Here is a 16,352-nt window from a genome sequence, read left to right on the forward strand (position 1 = left end):
TCCTTGGGCCTGTTACACAGGAAGAGGTGGAGGCCATTCAGCCCCTCGAGCCTTACACAGGAACAGGTGGAGGCCATTCAGCCCCTTGAGCCTGTTACACAGGAACAGGAGGAGGCCATTCAGCCCCTCGGGCCTGTTGCACAGGAACAGGAGGAGGCCATTCAGCTCCTTGGGCCTGTTACACAGGAACAGGAGGAGGCCATTCAGCCCCTCGGGCCTGTTGCACAGGAACAGGAGGAGACCATTCAGCTCCTTGGGTCTGTTACACAGGAACAGGAGGAGGCCATTCAGCCCCTCGGGCCTGTTGCACAGGAACAGGAGGAGACCATTCAGCTCCTTGGGTCTGTTACACAGGAACAGGAGGAGGCCATTCAGCCCCTCAAGACTGTTACACAGGAACAGGAGGAGGCCATTCAGCCCCTCGAGACTGTTACACAGGAAGAGGAGGAGGCCATTCAGCTACTCGGAGCTGTTCCCCATTCTATTAGATCAAGAATGATCTGTATTTTAATTCCATTCACCCGCCTTGTTTCCGTAACCCTTAATACCGTTACCCAACAAAATTCTATCAATCTCAGTTTTGAAGTTTTCAATTGACCCCCAGAATCCACAGCCTTTTGGGAGAGTGTTCCAGATTTCCTCTACCCTTTGTGTGAAGAAGTGCTTCCTGACATCACCCCTGAACGGCCTGGCTCTAATTTTAAGGTTCTGCCCCCTTGTTCTGGACTCCCCCCACCAGAGGAAATAGTTTCTCTCTCTCTACCTGATTGAATCCTTTAATCATCTTAAACACCTCAATTCAATCACCCCTTAATCTTCTAAACTCGAGGGAATACAAGCCTATAAGAAAGGTCAATAACCGGGGGGGGGGGGATAAGCTACATTCATTTCCTTTTTCCCTTTTATATTTATCAAAATTTTCTGAACAATTTACTTTTGAAAGGGAATTGGATAAATGCTTGAAAAGGAGAAATGTGCAGGGCTGTGGGGAAAGAGCAGGGGGAGTGGGACTAAGTGGAGAGCTCTCTCAAAGAGCCGGCACAGGCCCGATGGGCTGAATGGCCTCCTTCTGTGCTCTGTGACTCTATGGCAACAACAAATGGAGTGAAAATGACCATCAACATGTGATCTACTGTAACTTGCTGAAGAAATGAGTTGTTAAAATGATGAGAAATCTCTTGGTAAAAGGATTTTTTGAAGAATGTTGACAGTGCAATAATTCACCCTGTGATACTCGTCTCTTTCTATCTATCTAATTCTCTCTAGATTGTGCTATATTAAGCTGCAGCTCCTACTGATAGCCATTCAGTACAGGAACAGCACCGATGAGATTAGGTAACTCTGTCCCTCTGTGCGTTTCTTTCATTTATTCTTGGGATGTGGGCGTCGCTAGCAAGGCTGGCATTTATTGCCCATCCCCAGTCGCCCTTGGGTGGTGAGCCACCGCCTTGAACCGCTGCAGTCCGTGTGGTGAAGGTGCTCCCACAGTGCTGTTAGGGAGGGAGTTCCAGGATTTTGACCCAGCGACGATGAAGGATCGGCCGATCTATTTCCAAGTCAGGATGGTGTGTGACTTGGAGGGGAACTTGGAGGTGGTGGTGTTCCCATGCGCCTGCTGCCCTTGTCCTTCTAGGTGGAAGAGGTCGTGGGTTTGGGAGGTGCTGCCGAAGCAGCCTTGGCGAGTTGCTGCAGTGCATCTTGTAGATGGTACACACTGCAGCCACGGTGCGCTGGTGGTGGAGGGAGTGAATGTTTAAGGTGGTGGATGGAGTGCTGATCAAGCGGGCTGCTTTGTCCTGGATGGTGTCGAGCTTCTGGAGTCTGAATTGTGTGGCTTGGCTCCTCCCTCAAGCTGGCGACTCAGACGTTGTCAAGCAGCATTCCTAACGAGGTAGGCTGGGTTATGACTTCGAGGTGCTGCTGGTTTTTTACTCCTTATGTATCTGGATCAAAGGAGCTAATACCAAACCAGCACTCGCCGGTATAAAACTCCTCAGTGAGTGTCGGTGTGTGTGTAATTCTCGAATATTTCCTCCTGTCCCTCTCTCTCTCTCACAGTACATTGATCAACCCGAACTGCAGCATTCTGATTCAGGAACACACTCTCGGATTCTTCATTGCAAGGAAACGAGGCCTTGTGCAGAGGTAGTTTATACAAGTCGGGCAGATCTCCCTGGGTGAGGCAGAGGGGACAGGCCGCGGTGACACTTCACCTTTAGAGTGACGGGCGAAGTGTGACAGCAAGTGTATGTGATGCTTCAGGAAGTGCATGCCAGGTGCAAGACGTCGAACATGTTATGAAATTCAGTCTCTTTATTACATTTCACATTCCCGATGTATCACAGGCTGTGCTGCCGGTCCCCGGCCTGAGTATATCTCAAGATTAAACTATCGTAACAGTGTAATACACTCAGACACCCAGTGCAGCACTCTCAGTACTGCCCCTCTGACAGTGCGGCGCTCCCTCAGTACTGCCCCACCGACAGTGCAGCGCTCCCTCAGTACTGCCCCTCTGACAGTGCAGCACTCCCTCAGTACTGCCCCTCCGACAGTGCAGCGCTCCCTCAGTACAGCTCCTCCGACAGTGCGGCGCTCCCTCAGTACTGCCCCACCGACAGTGCAGCGCTCCCTCAGTACTGCCCCTCTGACAGTGCAGCACTCCCTCAGTACTGCCCCTCCGACAGTGCAGCGCTCCCTCAGTACAGCTCCTCCGACAGTGCAGTGCTCCCTCAGTACTGCCCCTCTGACAGTGCAGCACTCCCTCAGTACTGCCCCTCCGACAGTGCAGCGCTCCCTCAGTACAGCTCCTCCGACAGTGCGGCGCTCCCTCAGTACTGCCCCACCGACAGTGCAGCGCTCCCTCAGTACTGCCCCTCTGACAGTGCAGCACTCCCTCAGTACTGCCCCACCGACAGTGCGGCGCTCCCTCAGTACTGCCCCACCGACAGTGCGGCGCTCCCTCAGTACTGCCCCTCTGACAGTGCGGCGCTCCCTCAGTACTGCCCCACCGACAGTGCGGCGCTCCCTCAGTACTGCCCCTCCGACAGCGCGGCGCTCCCTCAGTGCTGCCCCACCGACAGTGCAGCGCTCCCTCGGTAGTGCTCCTCCGGCAGTGCAGCACTCCCTCAGTACAGCCCCTCCGACAGTGCAGCGCTCCCTCAGTACAGCTCCTCCGACAGTGCAGCACTACCTCAGTACTGCCCCACCAACAGTGCGGCGCTCCCTCAGATATTGTGTTCAAGTCTCTGGAGTGGGACTTGAACACATGACCTTCTGACCCGGAGGCGAGAGTGCTGCCCACTAATCCTCAGTTGGGTTGACTCCAGCATGTAAAATGGCCACCAGGGGCTCCTCTGACGTGCTCGCTAGCCATTTGCCCGCCAACTTTGGCCGGGAGCTTTTCGTCAATCGAATGGGTTTGAAGAGGCAACCAGTGGTGAGGGGGATTGTGGGATATAGGTGGTGGCCGCGCTTTATTCGTTCTGAAAATAATCTCCTGGTCTTCACGCTTGACGCCACTTTTCCATCCCTGCAGGGCGAACATCTACTGCACTGAATGTCACTACGATATTTTCGACCTCAAGAGGATCAAGAAGTGTGCGTGCAAAAGTTAGTATCTCCACTCACATTCTACAGCTACTTCACCACTTGTCCCAAAGCGCTTCATAAGAACATAAGAAATAGGAGCAGGAGTCGGCCATTCGGCCCCTCGAGCCTGCTCCGCCATTCAATCAGATCATGGCTGATCTTCTACCTCATCTCCACTTTCCTGCACTACCCCCATATCCCTTGATTCCCTGAGTGTCCAAAAATCTATCGATCTCTGTCTTGAATATACTCAATAACTGAGCCTCCACAGCCCTCTGGGGCAGAGAATTCCAAAGATTCACCGCCCTCTGAGTGAAGAAATTTCTCCTCATCTCAGTCCTAAATGGCCGACTCCTTATTCTGAGATTGTGACCCCTGGTTCTAGACTCCCCAGCCAGGGGAAACATCCTCCCTGCATCTACCCTGTCAAGTCCTGTAAGAATTTTGTATGTTTCAATGAGATCACCTCGCATTCTTCTAAACTCTAGAGAATATAGGCCAAGTCTCCTCAATCTCTCCTCATAGGACAATCCCCCCATCCCAGGAATCAGTCTGGTGAACCTTCGTTGCACTCCCTCTATGGCAAGTATATCCTTCCTTAGGTAAGGAGACCAAAACTGTACACAATATCCAGGTGTGGTCTCACCAGGGCCCTATATAATTGCAGTAAGACGTCTTTACTCTTATACTCAAATCCTCTTGCAATAAAGGCCAACATACCATTTGCTTTCCTAATTGCTTGCTGTACCTGCATGTTAACTTTCAGTGATTCATGTACAAGGACACCCAGGTCCCTCTGAACACCAACATTTCCCAATCTCTCACCATTTAAAAAATACTCTGCTTTTCTATTTTTCCTACCAAAGTGGATAACTTCACATTTCTCCACATTATATTCCATTTGCCATGTTCTTGCCCACTCACGTAGCTTGTCTATATCCCCTTGAAGCCTCTTTGCATCCTCCTCACAACTTACACTCCCACCCAGCTTTGTGTCATCAGCAAATTTGGATATATTACATTTGGTCCCTCATCCAAATCATCGATATAGATTGTGAATAGCTGAGGCCCAAGCACTGATCCTTGTGGTACCCCACTAGTTACAGCCTGCCAACCCGAAAATGACCCGTTTATTCCTACTCTCTGTTTTCTGTCCGTTAACCAATCCTCAATCCATGCTAGTATATTACCCCCAATCCCAAGAGCCCTAATTTTGTTTAATAACCTCTTGTGTGGCACCTTATCGAATGCCTTCTGAAAATCCAAATACACCACACCCACTGGTTCCCCCTTATCTATTCTGCTAGTTACAACCTCAAAATATTCTAAAAGATTTGTCAAACACGATTTCCCTTTCATAAATCTGTGTCGACTCGGCCCAATCCTATTATTATTTTCTAAGTGCCCTGTTACCAGGTCCTTAATAATAGATTCGAGCATTTTCCCTCCTACTGATGGCAGGCTAACTGGTCTGTAGTTCCCTGTTTTCTCTCTCCCTCCTTTCTTAAAGAGTGGGGTTACATTTGCTACCTTCCAATCCGTGGGAACCATTCTAGAATCAATGGAATTTTGGAAAATGACAACTAATGCATCCACTATCTCAAATAACAACAGAATGTGCTGGAAACACTCAACAGGTCAGGCAGCATCGAGGAGAGAGAAACAGAGTCAATGTTTTGGGTCGAACCCTTCGTCAGAACATCCACTATCTCTATAGCCACCTCTTTCAAAACCCTAGGATGTAGGCCATCGGGTCCAGGGGATTTATCGGCTTTCAGTCCCATTAATTTCTCCAGTACTATTTTTTTACTAATATTAATTTCTTTCCGTTCCTCATTCTCGCTAGACCCTTGGTTCTCCACTATTTCCGGGAAGTATTTTTGCTTCTTCTTCTTCCTTGAAAACAGACACAAAGTATTTGTTTAATTTCTCTGCCATTTCCTTATTCCCCATTATAATTTCTCCTGTCTCAGCCTGTGAGGGACCCACGTTTACTTTCGCTAATCTTTTCCTGTTTACATACCTATAGAAGCTTTTACAGTCTGTTTTTATATCTCTAGCTAGTTTACTCTCCTATTCTGTTTTCCCTTTCTTTATCAATTTCTTGGTCCTCCTTTGCTGAATTCTAAAATCCTCCCAATCCTCCGGCTTGCTGCTCTTTTTGGCAACATTATAAGCCTCTTCCATTGATCTAATACTATCTTTAACTTTTCTTGTTAGCCACGGTTGGATCACTTTTCCTGTGGGGTTTTTGTGCCTTAAAGGAATGTATATTTGTTGTAAATTATGTATTAATTCTTGTCTACCACCATACCTTTTAATGTACATAAGAACATAAGAATAGGAGCAGGAGTTGGCCATTCAGCCCCTTGAGCCTGCTCCGCCATTCAATAAGATCATGGCTGATCTTCTACCTCATCTCCACTTTCCTGCACTACCCCCATATCCCTTGATTTCGATAAGGTCCCGCATAAGAGATTAGCGTGTAAAGTTAAAGCACATGGGATTGGGGGTAAGGTACTGACTTGAATAGAGAACTGGTTGGTAGACAGGAAGCAAAGAGTTGGAATAAACGGGTCTTTTTCCAAATGGCAGGCAGTGACTAGTGGGGTACCACAGGGATCGATGCTAGGACCCCAGCTATTCACAATATATATTAATGATCTAGACAAGGGAACTAGATGTAATATCTCCAAGTTTGCAGACGACACAAAGCTGGGTGGGCATGTGTGCTGTGAGGAGGATGCAGAGAAACTCCAGGATGATTTGGACAGGTTGGGCGATTGGGCAGATGCATGGCAGATGCAGTATAATGTGGATAAATGTGAGGTTATCCACTTTGGTGGCAAAAACAGGAAGGCAGATTATTATCTGAATGGCAATAGATTGGGAGAAGGGGAAGTACAACGAGACCTGGGTGTCCTTGTGCACCAGTCGCTGAAGGTAAGCATGCAGGTGCAGCAGGCGGTTAAGAAGGCAAATGGTATGTTGGCCTTCATAACGAGAGGATTCGAGTACAGGAGCAAGGATGTCTTGCTGCAGTTGTACAGGGCCTTGGTGAGACCGCACCTTGAGTATTGTGTGCAGTTTTGGTCACCTTATCTGAGGAAGGATGTTCTTGCCATGGAGGGAGTGCAGTGAAGATTCACCAGACTGATACTTGGGATGGCAGGAATGACGTATGAGGAGAGATTGGGTCGATTAGGCTTATATTTGCTGGAGTTTAGAAGAATGAGAGGGGATCTCATTGAAACTTTTAAAATTCTAACAGGACTGGACAGACTAGATTCAGGAAGGATGTTCCCGATGGCCGGTGAGTCCAGAACCAGGGGTCACAGTCTAAAGATAAGGGGTAAACCATTTAGGACAGAGATGAGGAGGAATTTCTTCACCCAGAGAGTGGTGAACCTGTGGAATTCTCTACCACAAAAGGCAATTGAGGGCAATTCATTAAATATATTCAAGAAGGAGTTAGATATATTTCTTAAGGCTAAAGGGATCAAGGGACATGGGGAGTTGGCAGGGACAGGGTACTGAATTTGGATGAACAGCCATGATCTCATTAAATGGCAGAGCAGGCTTGAGGGGCCGAATGGCCTACTCCTGCTCCTATCTTCTATGTTTCTATGAATCTCTTAATATTCAAAAATCTATCGATCTCTTTCTTGAATATACTCAACGACTGAGCCTCCACAGCCCTCTGGGGTAGAGAATTCCAAAGATTCACCACCCTCTGAGTGAAGAAATTTCTCCTCATCTCAGTCCTAAATGGGCGACCCCTTATTCTGAGACTGTGACCCCTGGTTCTAGACTCCCCAGCCAGGGGGAAACATCCTCCCTACATCTACCCTGTCAAGCCCTGTAAGAATTTTCACAGCCAATGAGGTACTTTTTGATGTGTAGTCACTGCTGTAATGTAGGAAATGCAGCAGCCAATTTCACACAGCAAGCTCCCACAAACAGCAATGGGATACTCATCAGATAATCAGTTTTAGTGATGTTGGTTGAGGGATAAACATTGGGCCAGGACACCGGGGAGAACTCCCCCGCTCTTCTTCGGAATAGTGGCCGTGGGAACTTTTACATCCACCTGAGAGGGCAGACAGGGCCTCAGTTTTATCTCTCATCCGACAGATGGCCCCTCCGACAGTGCAGCTCTCCCTCAGTACTGCCCCTCCGACAGTGCAGCCCTCCCTCAGTACTGCCCCTCCGACAGTGCAGCGCTCCCTCAGTACTGCCCCTCCGACAGTGCGGTGCTCCCTCAGTACTGACCCTCCGACAGTGCAGCGCTCCCTCAGTACTGCCCCTCTGACAGTGCAGTGCTCCCTCAGTACTGTCCCTCCGACAGTGCAGCGCTCCCTCAGTACTGCCCCTCCGACAGTGCGGCACTCCCTCAGTACTGCCCCTCCGACAGTGCAGCGCTCCCTCACTACGGCCCCTCCGACAGTGCGGCGCTCCCTCAGTACTGCTTCTCCGACAGTGCAGTGCTCCCTCAGTACTGCCCCTCCGACAGTGCGGCGCTCCCTCAGTACTGCCCCTCCGACAGTGCAGCGCTCCCTCAGTACTGCCCCTCCGACAGTGCGGCGCTCCCTCAGTACTGCCTCTCCGACAGTGCAGTGCTCCCTCAGTACTGCCCCTCCGACAGTGCGGCGCTCCCTCAGTACTGCCCCTCCGACAGTGCGGCGCTCCCTCAGTGCTGCCCCTCCGACAGTGCAGCGCTCCCTCAGTACTGCCCCTCCAACAGTGCAGCGCTCCCTCAGTACTGCCCCTCCGATAGTGCGGCGCTCCCTTAGTACTGCCCCTCCGACAGTGCGGCGCTCCCTCAGTGCTGCCCCTCCGACAGTGCGGCGCTCCCTCAGTGCTGCCCCTCCGACAGTGTGGCGCTCCCTCAGTACTGCCCCTCCGACAGTGCGGCGCTCCCTCAGTACTGACCCTCCGACAGTGCAGCGCTCCCTCAGTGCTGCCCCTCCGACAGTGTGGCGCTCCCTCAGTACTGACCCTCCAACAGTGTGGCGCTCCCTCAGTACTGCCCCTCCGACAGTGCGGCGCTCCCTCAGTGCTGCCCCTCCGACAGTGCGGCGCTCCCTCAGTACTGACCCTCCAACAGTGTGGCGCTCCCTCAGTGCTGCCCCTCCGACAGTGTGGCGCTCCCTCAGCACTGAACTGGAGTGTCTGGATTTTTGTGCTCAAATCTCTGGAGTGGGACTTGAACCCATGACCTTCTGACTCAGAGGCGAGAGTGCTGCCCACTGAACCAGTGTGTGTGTCTGTTCTGGTGCTGCCCACAGTTGATGTGAATGTTCAAGGGGCCATGAGGTGTTAGTCAGAGCTGCGTACAAGCTACTCCTCAGCCGATTAATAACAGATGAGGGACATACATTATCACACCTGCTCCCAGGGCTCCCTTCAAATGCTCGGTGTGTGCGATGCTTTTGCGGTTAGATTGATGCCGGCGAGAGGGTATCTAGAGAACGGTGCACAATAGCCCCCGCATTTAGGAAAGCCTGAGGCCTTGTTCTCGCCAACTCCCTGGAAGATCGAGTAGCTGATGGTGGTGAGCGTGGCCTCGGGAGGGAGATTCGCGGGCTGGTAATTTCTGGCCCCCTTGTCCAACTGGCCCCATTAGCCAACCTGTCCCGGAAACAGGGCAGTCACATGGAGGTGTTTCAAATGTGTGGAGATTGGCGTGCGTTGCACCCGTGGTCCCTCCTGCTTACTTTCCAACATTCAGGCCTTAGCTGGCTAGCTGACACCATGCTTCCCCCCACTCCCCCAATCACCCACCACCCTCCATCTCCCAAGTTTTCTCCCCTCCGAAGGAGAAGTTGCCCCCTGTCGCCTCTGAGTCAGAAGGTTGTGGGTTCGAGTCCCACTCCAGAGACTTGAGCACAAAATCCAGGCCGACACTCCCAGTGCAGTACTGAGGGATCATAGGAACAGGAGGAGGCCATTCAGCCCCTTGAGCCTGTCCCACCATTCACTTAGAGCATAGCTGATCTGTAACTTAACTTAATTTACCTGTCTTGGTTCCGTAACCCTTAATACCCTTACCCAACAAAAATCTATCGATCTCAGTTTTGAATTTTTTAATTGACCCCCAGCCTCAACAGCTTTTTAGGGGAGAGTGTTCCAGATTTCCTCACCCTTTGTGTGAAGAAGTGCTTCCTGACATCACCCCTGAACGGCCTGGCTCGAATTTTAAGGTCACGCCCCCTTGTTCTGGACTCACCCACCAGAGGAAATAATTTCTCTCTCTCTACCCTATCGAATCCTGAAATCATCTTAAACACTTCAAATAGAGGGAGTGCTGCACTGTCGGAGGTGCCGTCTTTCAGACGAGATGTTAAACTGAGGCCCCGTCTGCCCTCTCAGGTGGATGTAAAAGGTCCCACGGCCACTATTTGAAGAAGAGCAGGGGAGTTCTCCCCGGTGTCCTGGGGCCAATATTTATCCCTCAACCAACATCAATAAAACAGATTATCTGGTCATTATCACATTGCTGTTTGTGGGAGCTTGCTGTGCGCAAATTGGCTGTTGCGTTTCCTACATTACAACAGTGACTACACTTCAAAAAGTACTTCATTGGCTGTAAAGCGCTTTGGCTGTAAAGCGCTTTGGGACGTCCTGAGGTTGTGAAAGGCGCTATAGAAATGCAAGTCTTTCTTTTTTTCTTTCTATTGCTGATGTACCAAGTACCAGGCACTCCCCAGTACCTAAGGCAGACTGACACACCTGGCAATGTCAGCATGATATTGAACTATGGGAGGCTTCACGCCCACATAACCAACATCCTTGCACGTTCCAACGGCACTGACTAGAGAACCAATCAGGAGAAGGAACCCTGTCGATGTTTCCCCGCTACCCCAACCCAGGGTTGGCGAAGGTTAATTCCAGCAACCACCAACTCTGGGGAAAAAAGGCAGGGACTAAAGTGACTCAACCCTGCCCCATGCACCGGCCAACTGTCCCATTGGCGGAGCAGAGAATGTGGGCAGGCACCAGCCTGAAATCCTAGTCAGGGAGGCTGCAGAAAGACTGGTGCAGAGAATGGGAATTAACACAGTGCCACAGTATCAGGTGCTGTACAAACGTATAGAGGGAGCTTTACTCTGTGTCTAACCCGTGCTGTACCTGCCCTGGGAGTGTTTGATGGGACAGTGTAGAGGGAGCTTTACTCTGTGTCTAACCCGTGCTGTACCTGCCCTGGGAGTGTGTGATGGGACAGTGTAGAGGGAGCTTTACTCTGTATCTAACCCGTGCTGTACCTGCCCTGGGAGTGTTTGATGCGACAGTGTAGAGGGAGCTTTACTCTGTGTCTAACCCGTGCTGTACCTGCCCTGGGAGTGTTTGATGGGACAGTGTAGAGGGAGCTTTACTCTGTATCTAACCCGTGCAGTACCTGCCCTGGGAGTGTTTGATGAGACAGTGTAGAGGGAGCTTTACTCTGTATCTAACCCGTGCTGTACCTGCCCTGGGAGTGTTTGATGGGACAGTGTAGAGGGAGCTTTACTCTGCATCTAACCCGTGCTGTACCTGCCCTGGGAGTGTGTGATGGGACAGTGTAGAGGGAGCTTTACTCTGTATCTAACCCGTGCAGTACCTGCCCTGGGAGTGTTTGATGGGACAGTGTAGAGGGAGCTTTACTCTGTATCTAACCCGTGCTGTACCTGCCCTGAGAGTGTTTGATGGGATAGTGTAGAGGGAGTTTTACTCTGTATCTAACCCGTGCTGTACCTGCCCTGGGAGTGTTTGATGGGACAGTGTAGAGGGAGCTTTACTCTGTATCTAACCTGTGCTGTACCTGCCCTGGGAGTGTTTGATGGGACAGTGTAGAGGGAGCTTTACTCTGTATCTAACCCGAGCTGTACCTGACCTGGGCGTGTTTGGTGGGACAGTGTAGAGGGAGCTTTACTCTGTATCTAACCCGAGCTGTACCTGACCTGGGCGTGTTTGGTGGGACAGTGTAGAGGGAGCTTTACTCTGTATCTAACCCGAGCTGTACCTGCCCTGGGAGTGTTTGATGGGACAGTGTAGAGGGAGCTTTACTCTGTATCTAACCCGAGCTGTACCTGACCTGGGCGTGTTTGGTGGGACAGTGTAGAGGGAGCTTTACTCTGTATCATTACCCGAGTTCTCCCCAGTGTCCTGGGCTAACATTCCTCCTTCAATCAACTGAAAGGTTGACCCGGTGATCACCTCGATGCTGCCTGTGGGATCTTGCCATGCACAAAGTGGCTGCTGCCATTGCCTACATTAGCAACGGTCAGTGCACTTGAGACTTTATGAAGGGTCACAGCACCTTCCGGTGACGTCCAGCCAGCCTCGTTCCGATTCGGAACTGATTAGCCAATGGGAACACGGGATTTGCATGTATAAACTAGAAAGAACGGAGCTCGGAGATAAACCGGGAGAGGCGCAGAATCCCGCCCTAGGTGAAGGGAGAGTGCCACACAGTGGAAACACGCTGGCTCTGTTCCCGATACCTCGGTCGTTCTATGGGTTTCAGGATTCTGTTCACTGTTTCTGCTCCTTTCTAGCAACAAACCCCGAGGGGATGTCATACCCCATGAACCGAACCCAGTCGTTTGGAGTGCTGCCGATCTCATCGCGGGAGAGGTAAGCCAGACACGTGTCCTCTCCATCTAAAGCTGCGCCACGAGCACGCCATCACCTCCCCCTCCACCCCCCGGTCGAATGTCCTTCTGACGCTCACTCATCCAGTCGCGCCCCCCCTACCCCCGCCCCATAAAGGGCAGCCATTACAACGAGGCATCGGTGCCAATTGATCGATTTTTACCGGCACCAAGTCACGCTTCCCGACAGCAACCAAGAGTAAACCGTAAACAGTGTCCGCACAACACTCAAACGGGAATACCCTCGCCACCATTTAGTTATTGGCAAGTTTACCTCCCATGACCTTGCCCGCGAAGAACCTCTGCCCAGTGGTATAGGCGTGTGAGGCGAGGTTAAATTGAAACAGGACGATATTCAGCCATCAGTATGGGTTCACACATCCTGTGCTTTATTTTCATAAATACTTTGATTTGATTTTATCAAGAGTCAAAGCGTAAAACTTGCAGCAACTTGGGGAGCAGAGTTGGTCGGAGCAAAGGATTGTCTCTGCAGTACAGGCTGAGGCACTACAGCACCACCACTGGGGGGAGGGTGTAATTACAGTGTGACGTTTACATAGACAGTTCCCATTATAAATGTGGACCAACTTACATAGGATTACATAGGATATACGGCACAGAAACAGGCCATTCGGCCCAACCAGTCCATGCCGGCGTTTATGCTCCACTCGAGCCTCCTCCCGTCTTTCCTCATCTAAATCTATCAGCGTAACCCTCTATTCCCTTCTCCCTCATATGCTTGTCCAGCCTCCCCTTAAATGCATCGATACTATTCGCCTCAACCACTCCCTGTGGTAGCGAGTTCCACATTCTCACCACTCTCTGGGTAAAGAAGTTTCTTCTGAATTCCCTATTGGATTTCTTGGTGACGGTCTTATATTGATGGCCTCTCGTTATGCTCTTCCCCACAAGTGGAAACATTCTCTCTGTATCCACTCTATCAAAACCTTTCATAATTTTAAAGACCTCTATTAGGTCACCCCTCAGCCTTCTTTTTTCAAGAGAAAAGAGACCCAGCCTGTTCATCCTTTCCTGATATGTATACCCGTGCATTTCTGGTATCATCCTTGTAAATCTTCTCTGCTCCCTCTCCAGTGCCTCTATATTCTTTTTATAATATGGCGACCAGAACTGTACGCAGTACTCCAAGTGTGGTCTAACCAAGGTTCGACACAGGTTTAGCATAACTTCCCCACTTTTCAATTCTATCCCTCTAGAAATAAACCCTAGTGCTTGGTTTGCTTTTTTTATGGCCTTGTTAACCTGTGTCGCAACTTTTAGTGATTTGTGTATCTGTACTCCGAGATCCCTTTGTTCCTCTACCCCACCTAGACTCGCTCCCTCCAAGTGATAAGTGACCTCCCTATTCTTCCTACCAAAATGTAATACCTCACATTTATCTGTGTTGAACTTCATTTGCCAATTATATGCCCATTCTGCAAGTTTATTAATGTCCTCCTGTAATTTGTTGCAGTCCTCCTCAGTATTGACTATCCCCCCCCCCAAATTGGTGTCATCCGCAAATTTAGAAATTGTGTTTTTGATTCCTAATCTAAATCGTTAATGTAAATTGTGAACAACAGTGATCCCAGCACTGATCCTTATGGAACACCACTACCCACCTTCTGCCACTGTGAATAACTACCCTTTACCCCTACTCTCTGCTTTCTGTCCTGAAGCCAACCAGCAATCCATTCTGCTACTTGTCCCGACTCTACATTCTCTGACCTTGTTCATCAGTCTATTATGGGGTACCTTATCGAAGGCCTTTTGAAAATCTAGATAACTTACATCTACTGCATTACCATTGTCTACTCTCTCTGTTACCTCTTCAAAAAATTCATTGAGGTTGGTCAAGCAAGACTTTCCCATGCTGACTACTCATTACTATGCTTTTGGTTTCTAGATGTTCTTCTATAGTAGGGATTCCATTATTTTTCCTAACACCGATGTTAAGCTGAATTTAGAATGGACAGAGTTGACAGATGTAATATTTTTATTATATTACTGTCCCCTGCGGCGCTTGTGAGATGAGAGATGAAAGCGGTGCCCTCTCTTCCAGTTGCAAAGGAATACTGCTGGAAATTCTCCCCTCCCAGACTCTGCCCCTTGCTCTCAGACAACGAGGGTAACGGAATTTCCTAACGCAGTTTGTGGGTTCAGGGAAGGATGCACCTCAGTGTGTGGAGACCAACGTTCCCGCGAAGCTGCACAGCCGCGCGGCTGTTTGGAGGTCCCGCGCGTGCACAAAGTTTTTAATGGGCCGCGCACCCAAAAAAAATTAGGGGGAGCATTGGGACATTGGTTGTGAATTCAAAAATCCTTCTTAGCAACTCCTTCAATGGCCTCATTCATAGAAACATAGAAACATAGAAGATAGGAGCAGGAATAGGCCATTCAGCCCCTCGAGCCTGCACCGCCATTCAATGAGATCATGGCTGATCATCCAAATTCAGTACCCGGTCCCTGCCTTCTCCCCATATCCCTTGATCCCTTTAGCCTTAAGAAATATATCCAACTCCTTCTTGAATATATTTAATGAATTGGCCTCTACTGCCTTCTGTGGTAGAGAATTCCACAGGTTCGCCACTCTCTGGGTGAAGAAATTCCTCCCTACATCTGCAGCCTCCCAACCTGCCCTGTCTGCCTGGAGTCATAGAGTCCAACAGCACAGAAAGAGGCCCTTCGGCCCATCGTGTCCGTGCCAGCCATCAAGCCCTGTCTATTCTAATCCCATTTTCCAGCACTTGGTCCGTAGCCTTGTATGCTATGGCGTTTCAAGTGCTCATCTAAATGCTTCTTGAATGTTGTGAGGGTTCCTGCCTCTACCACCCTTTCAGGCGGTGAGTTCCAGATTCCAACCACCCTCTGGGTGAAAAAGTTTTTCCTCAAATCCCCTCTAAACCTCCTGCCCCTTACCTTGAAACTATGCCCCCTGGTTATTGACCCCTCTACTAAGGGGAAAAGTTCCTTTCTATCCACCCTATCTATGCCCCTCATAATTTTGTATACCTCAATCAGGTCTCCCCTCAGCCTTCTCTGCTCCAAGGAAAACAACCCCAGCCTGTCCAGTCTCTCTTCATAGCTGAAGCGCTCCAGCCCAGGTAACATCCTGGTGAACCTCCTCTGCACCCTCTCCAAAGCAATCACATCCTTCCTATAGTGTGGCGACCAGAACTGCACACAATACTCCAGCTGTGGCCTTACCAGCGTTTTGTACAGCTCCATCATAACCTCCCTGCTCTTATATTCTATGCCTCGGCTAATGAAGGCAAGTATCCCATATGCCTTTTTAACCACCTTATCCACCTGTTCTGCTGCCTTCAGGGATCTATGTACATGCACACCAAGGTCCCCCTGATCCTCTGTCTTTCCTAGGGTCTTACCATTCATTATGTATTCCCTTGCCTTGTTAGTCCGTCCAAAATGCATCACCTCACACTTTTCAGGGTTAAATTCCATTTGCCACTGTTCCGCCCATCTGACCAACCCATCTATATTGTCCTGTAGCCTGAGGCTTCCCGCCTCGCTATTTACCACCCCACCAATTTTCGTGTCATCTGCGAACTTACTGATCATACCTTTTACATTCACATCCAAATCATTAATGTAGACCACAAACAGCAAGGGACCCAGCACCGATCCCTGCGGTACCCCACTGGACACAGGCTTCCAGTCACAAAAACAACCTTCCACCATCACCCTCTGCCTTCTGCCACTAAGCCAGTTTTGGATCCAATGTGCCAAGGCACCCTGGATCCCATGGGCTCTTACCTTCCTGACCAGTCTCCGATGCGGGACTTTATCAAAAGCCTTACTGCAATCCATGTAAACCACATCCACTGCACTACCATCATCCACACACCTAGTCAGCCCCTCGAAAAATTCAATCAAATTGGTCAGATATGATCTTCCCTTGACAAAGCCATGCTGGCTATCCCTAATTAATCCCTGCCTCTCCAAGTGGAGACCAATTCTGTCCCTCAGAATTTCTTCCAATAATTTCCCTACCACTGATGTTAGGCTCACTGGCCTGTAATTCCCTGGTTTATCCCTACTACCCTTCTTGAATAATGGTACTACGTTAGCTGTTCTCCAGTCCTCTGGCACATCCCCTGTGGCCAGAGAGGT

At 49.9% G+C, this 16,352-nt stretch overlaps 1 protein-coding gene across 1 annotated transcript in view; it reads left to right on the forward strand.

The window, feature by feature from the left end:
* LOC147097851 (calcium-activated potassium channel subunit alpha-1-like) overlaps positions 1-16,352 on the forward strand; it is a 154,474-nt gene that overhangs the window by 74,899 nt on the left and 63,223 nt on the right. The window contains exons 17-20 of the mRNA XM_085970789.1: positions 1,267-1,335; positions 2,059-2,145; positions 3,536-3,609; positions 12,126-12,204. Coding sequence (XP_085826915.1) covers positions 1,267-1,335; positions 2,059-2,145; positions 3,536-3,609; positions 12,126-12,204 — 309 coding nt within the window. The remainder of the gene's footprint in view (positions 1-1,266; positions 1,336-2,058; positions 2,146-3,535; positions 3,610-12,125; positions 12,205-16,352) is intronic.

This window comes from Somniosus microcephalus, chromosome 30 (assembly GCF_052327205.1).
Source record: "Somniosus microcephalus isolate GS21.2 chromosome 30, FLI_Smic_1.0, whole genome shotgun sequence".
Lineage (NCBI taxonomy): Eukaryota > Metazoa > Chordata > Chondrichthyes > Squaliformes > Somniosidae > Somniosus > Somniosus microcephalus.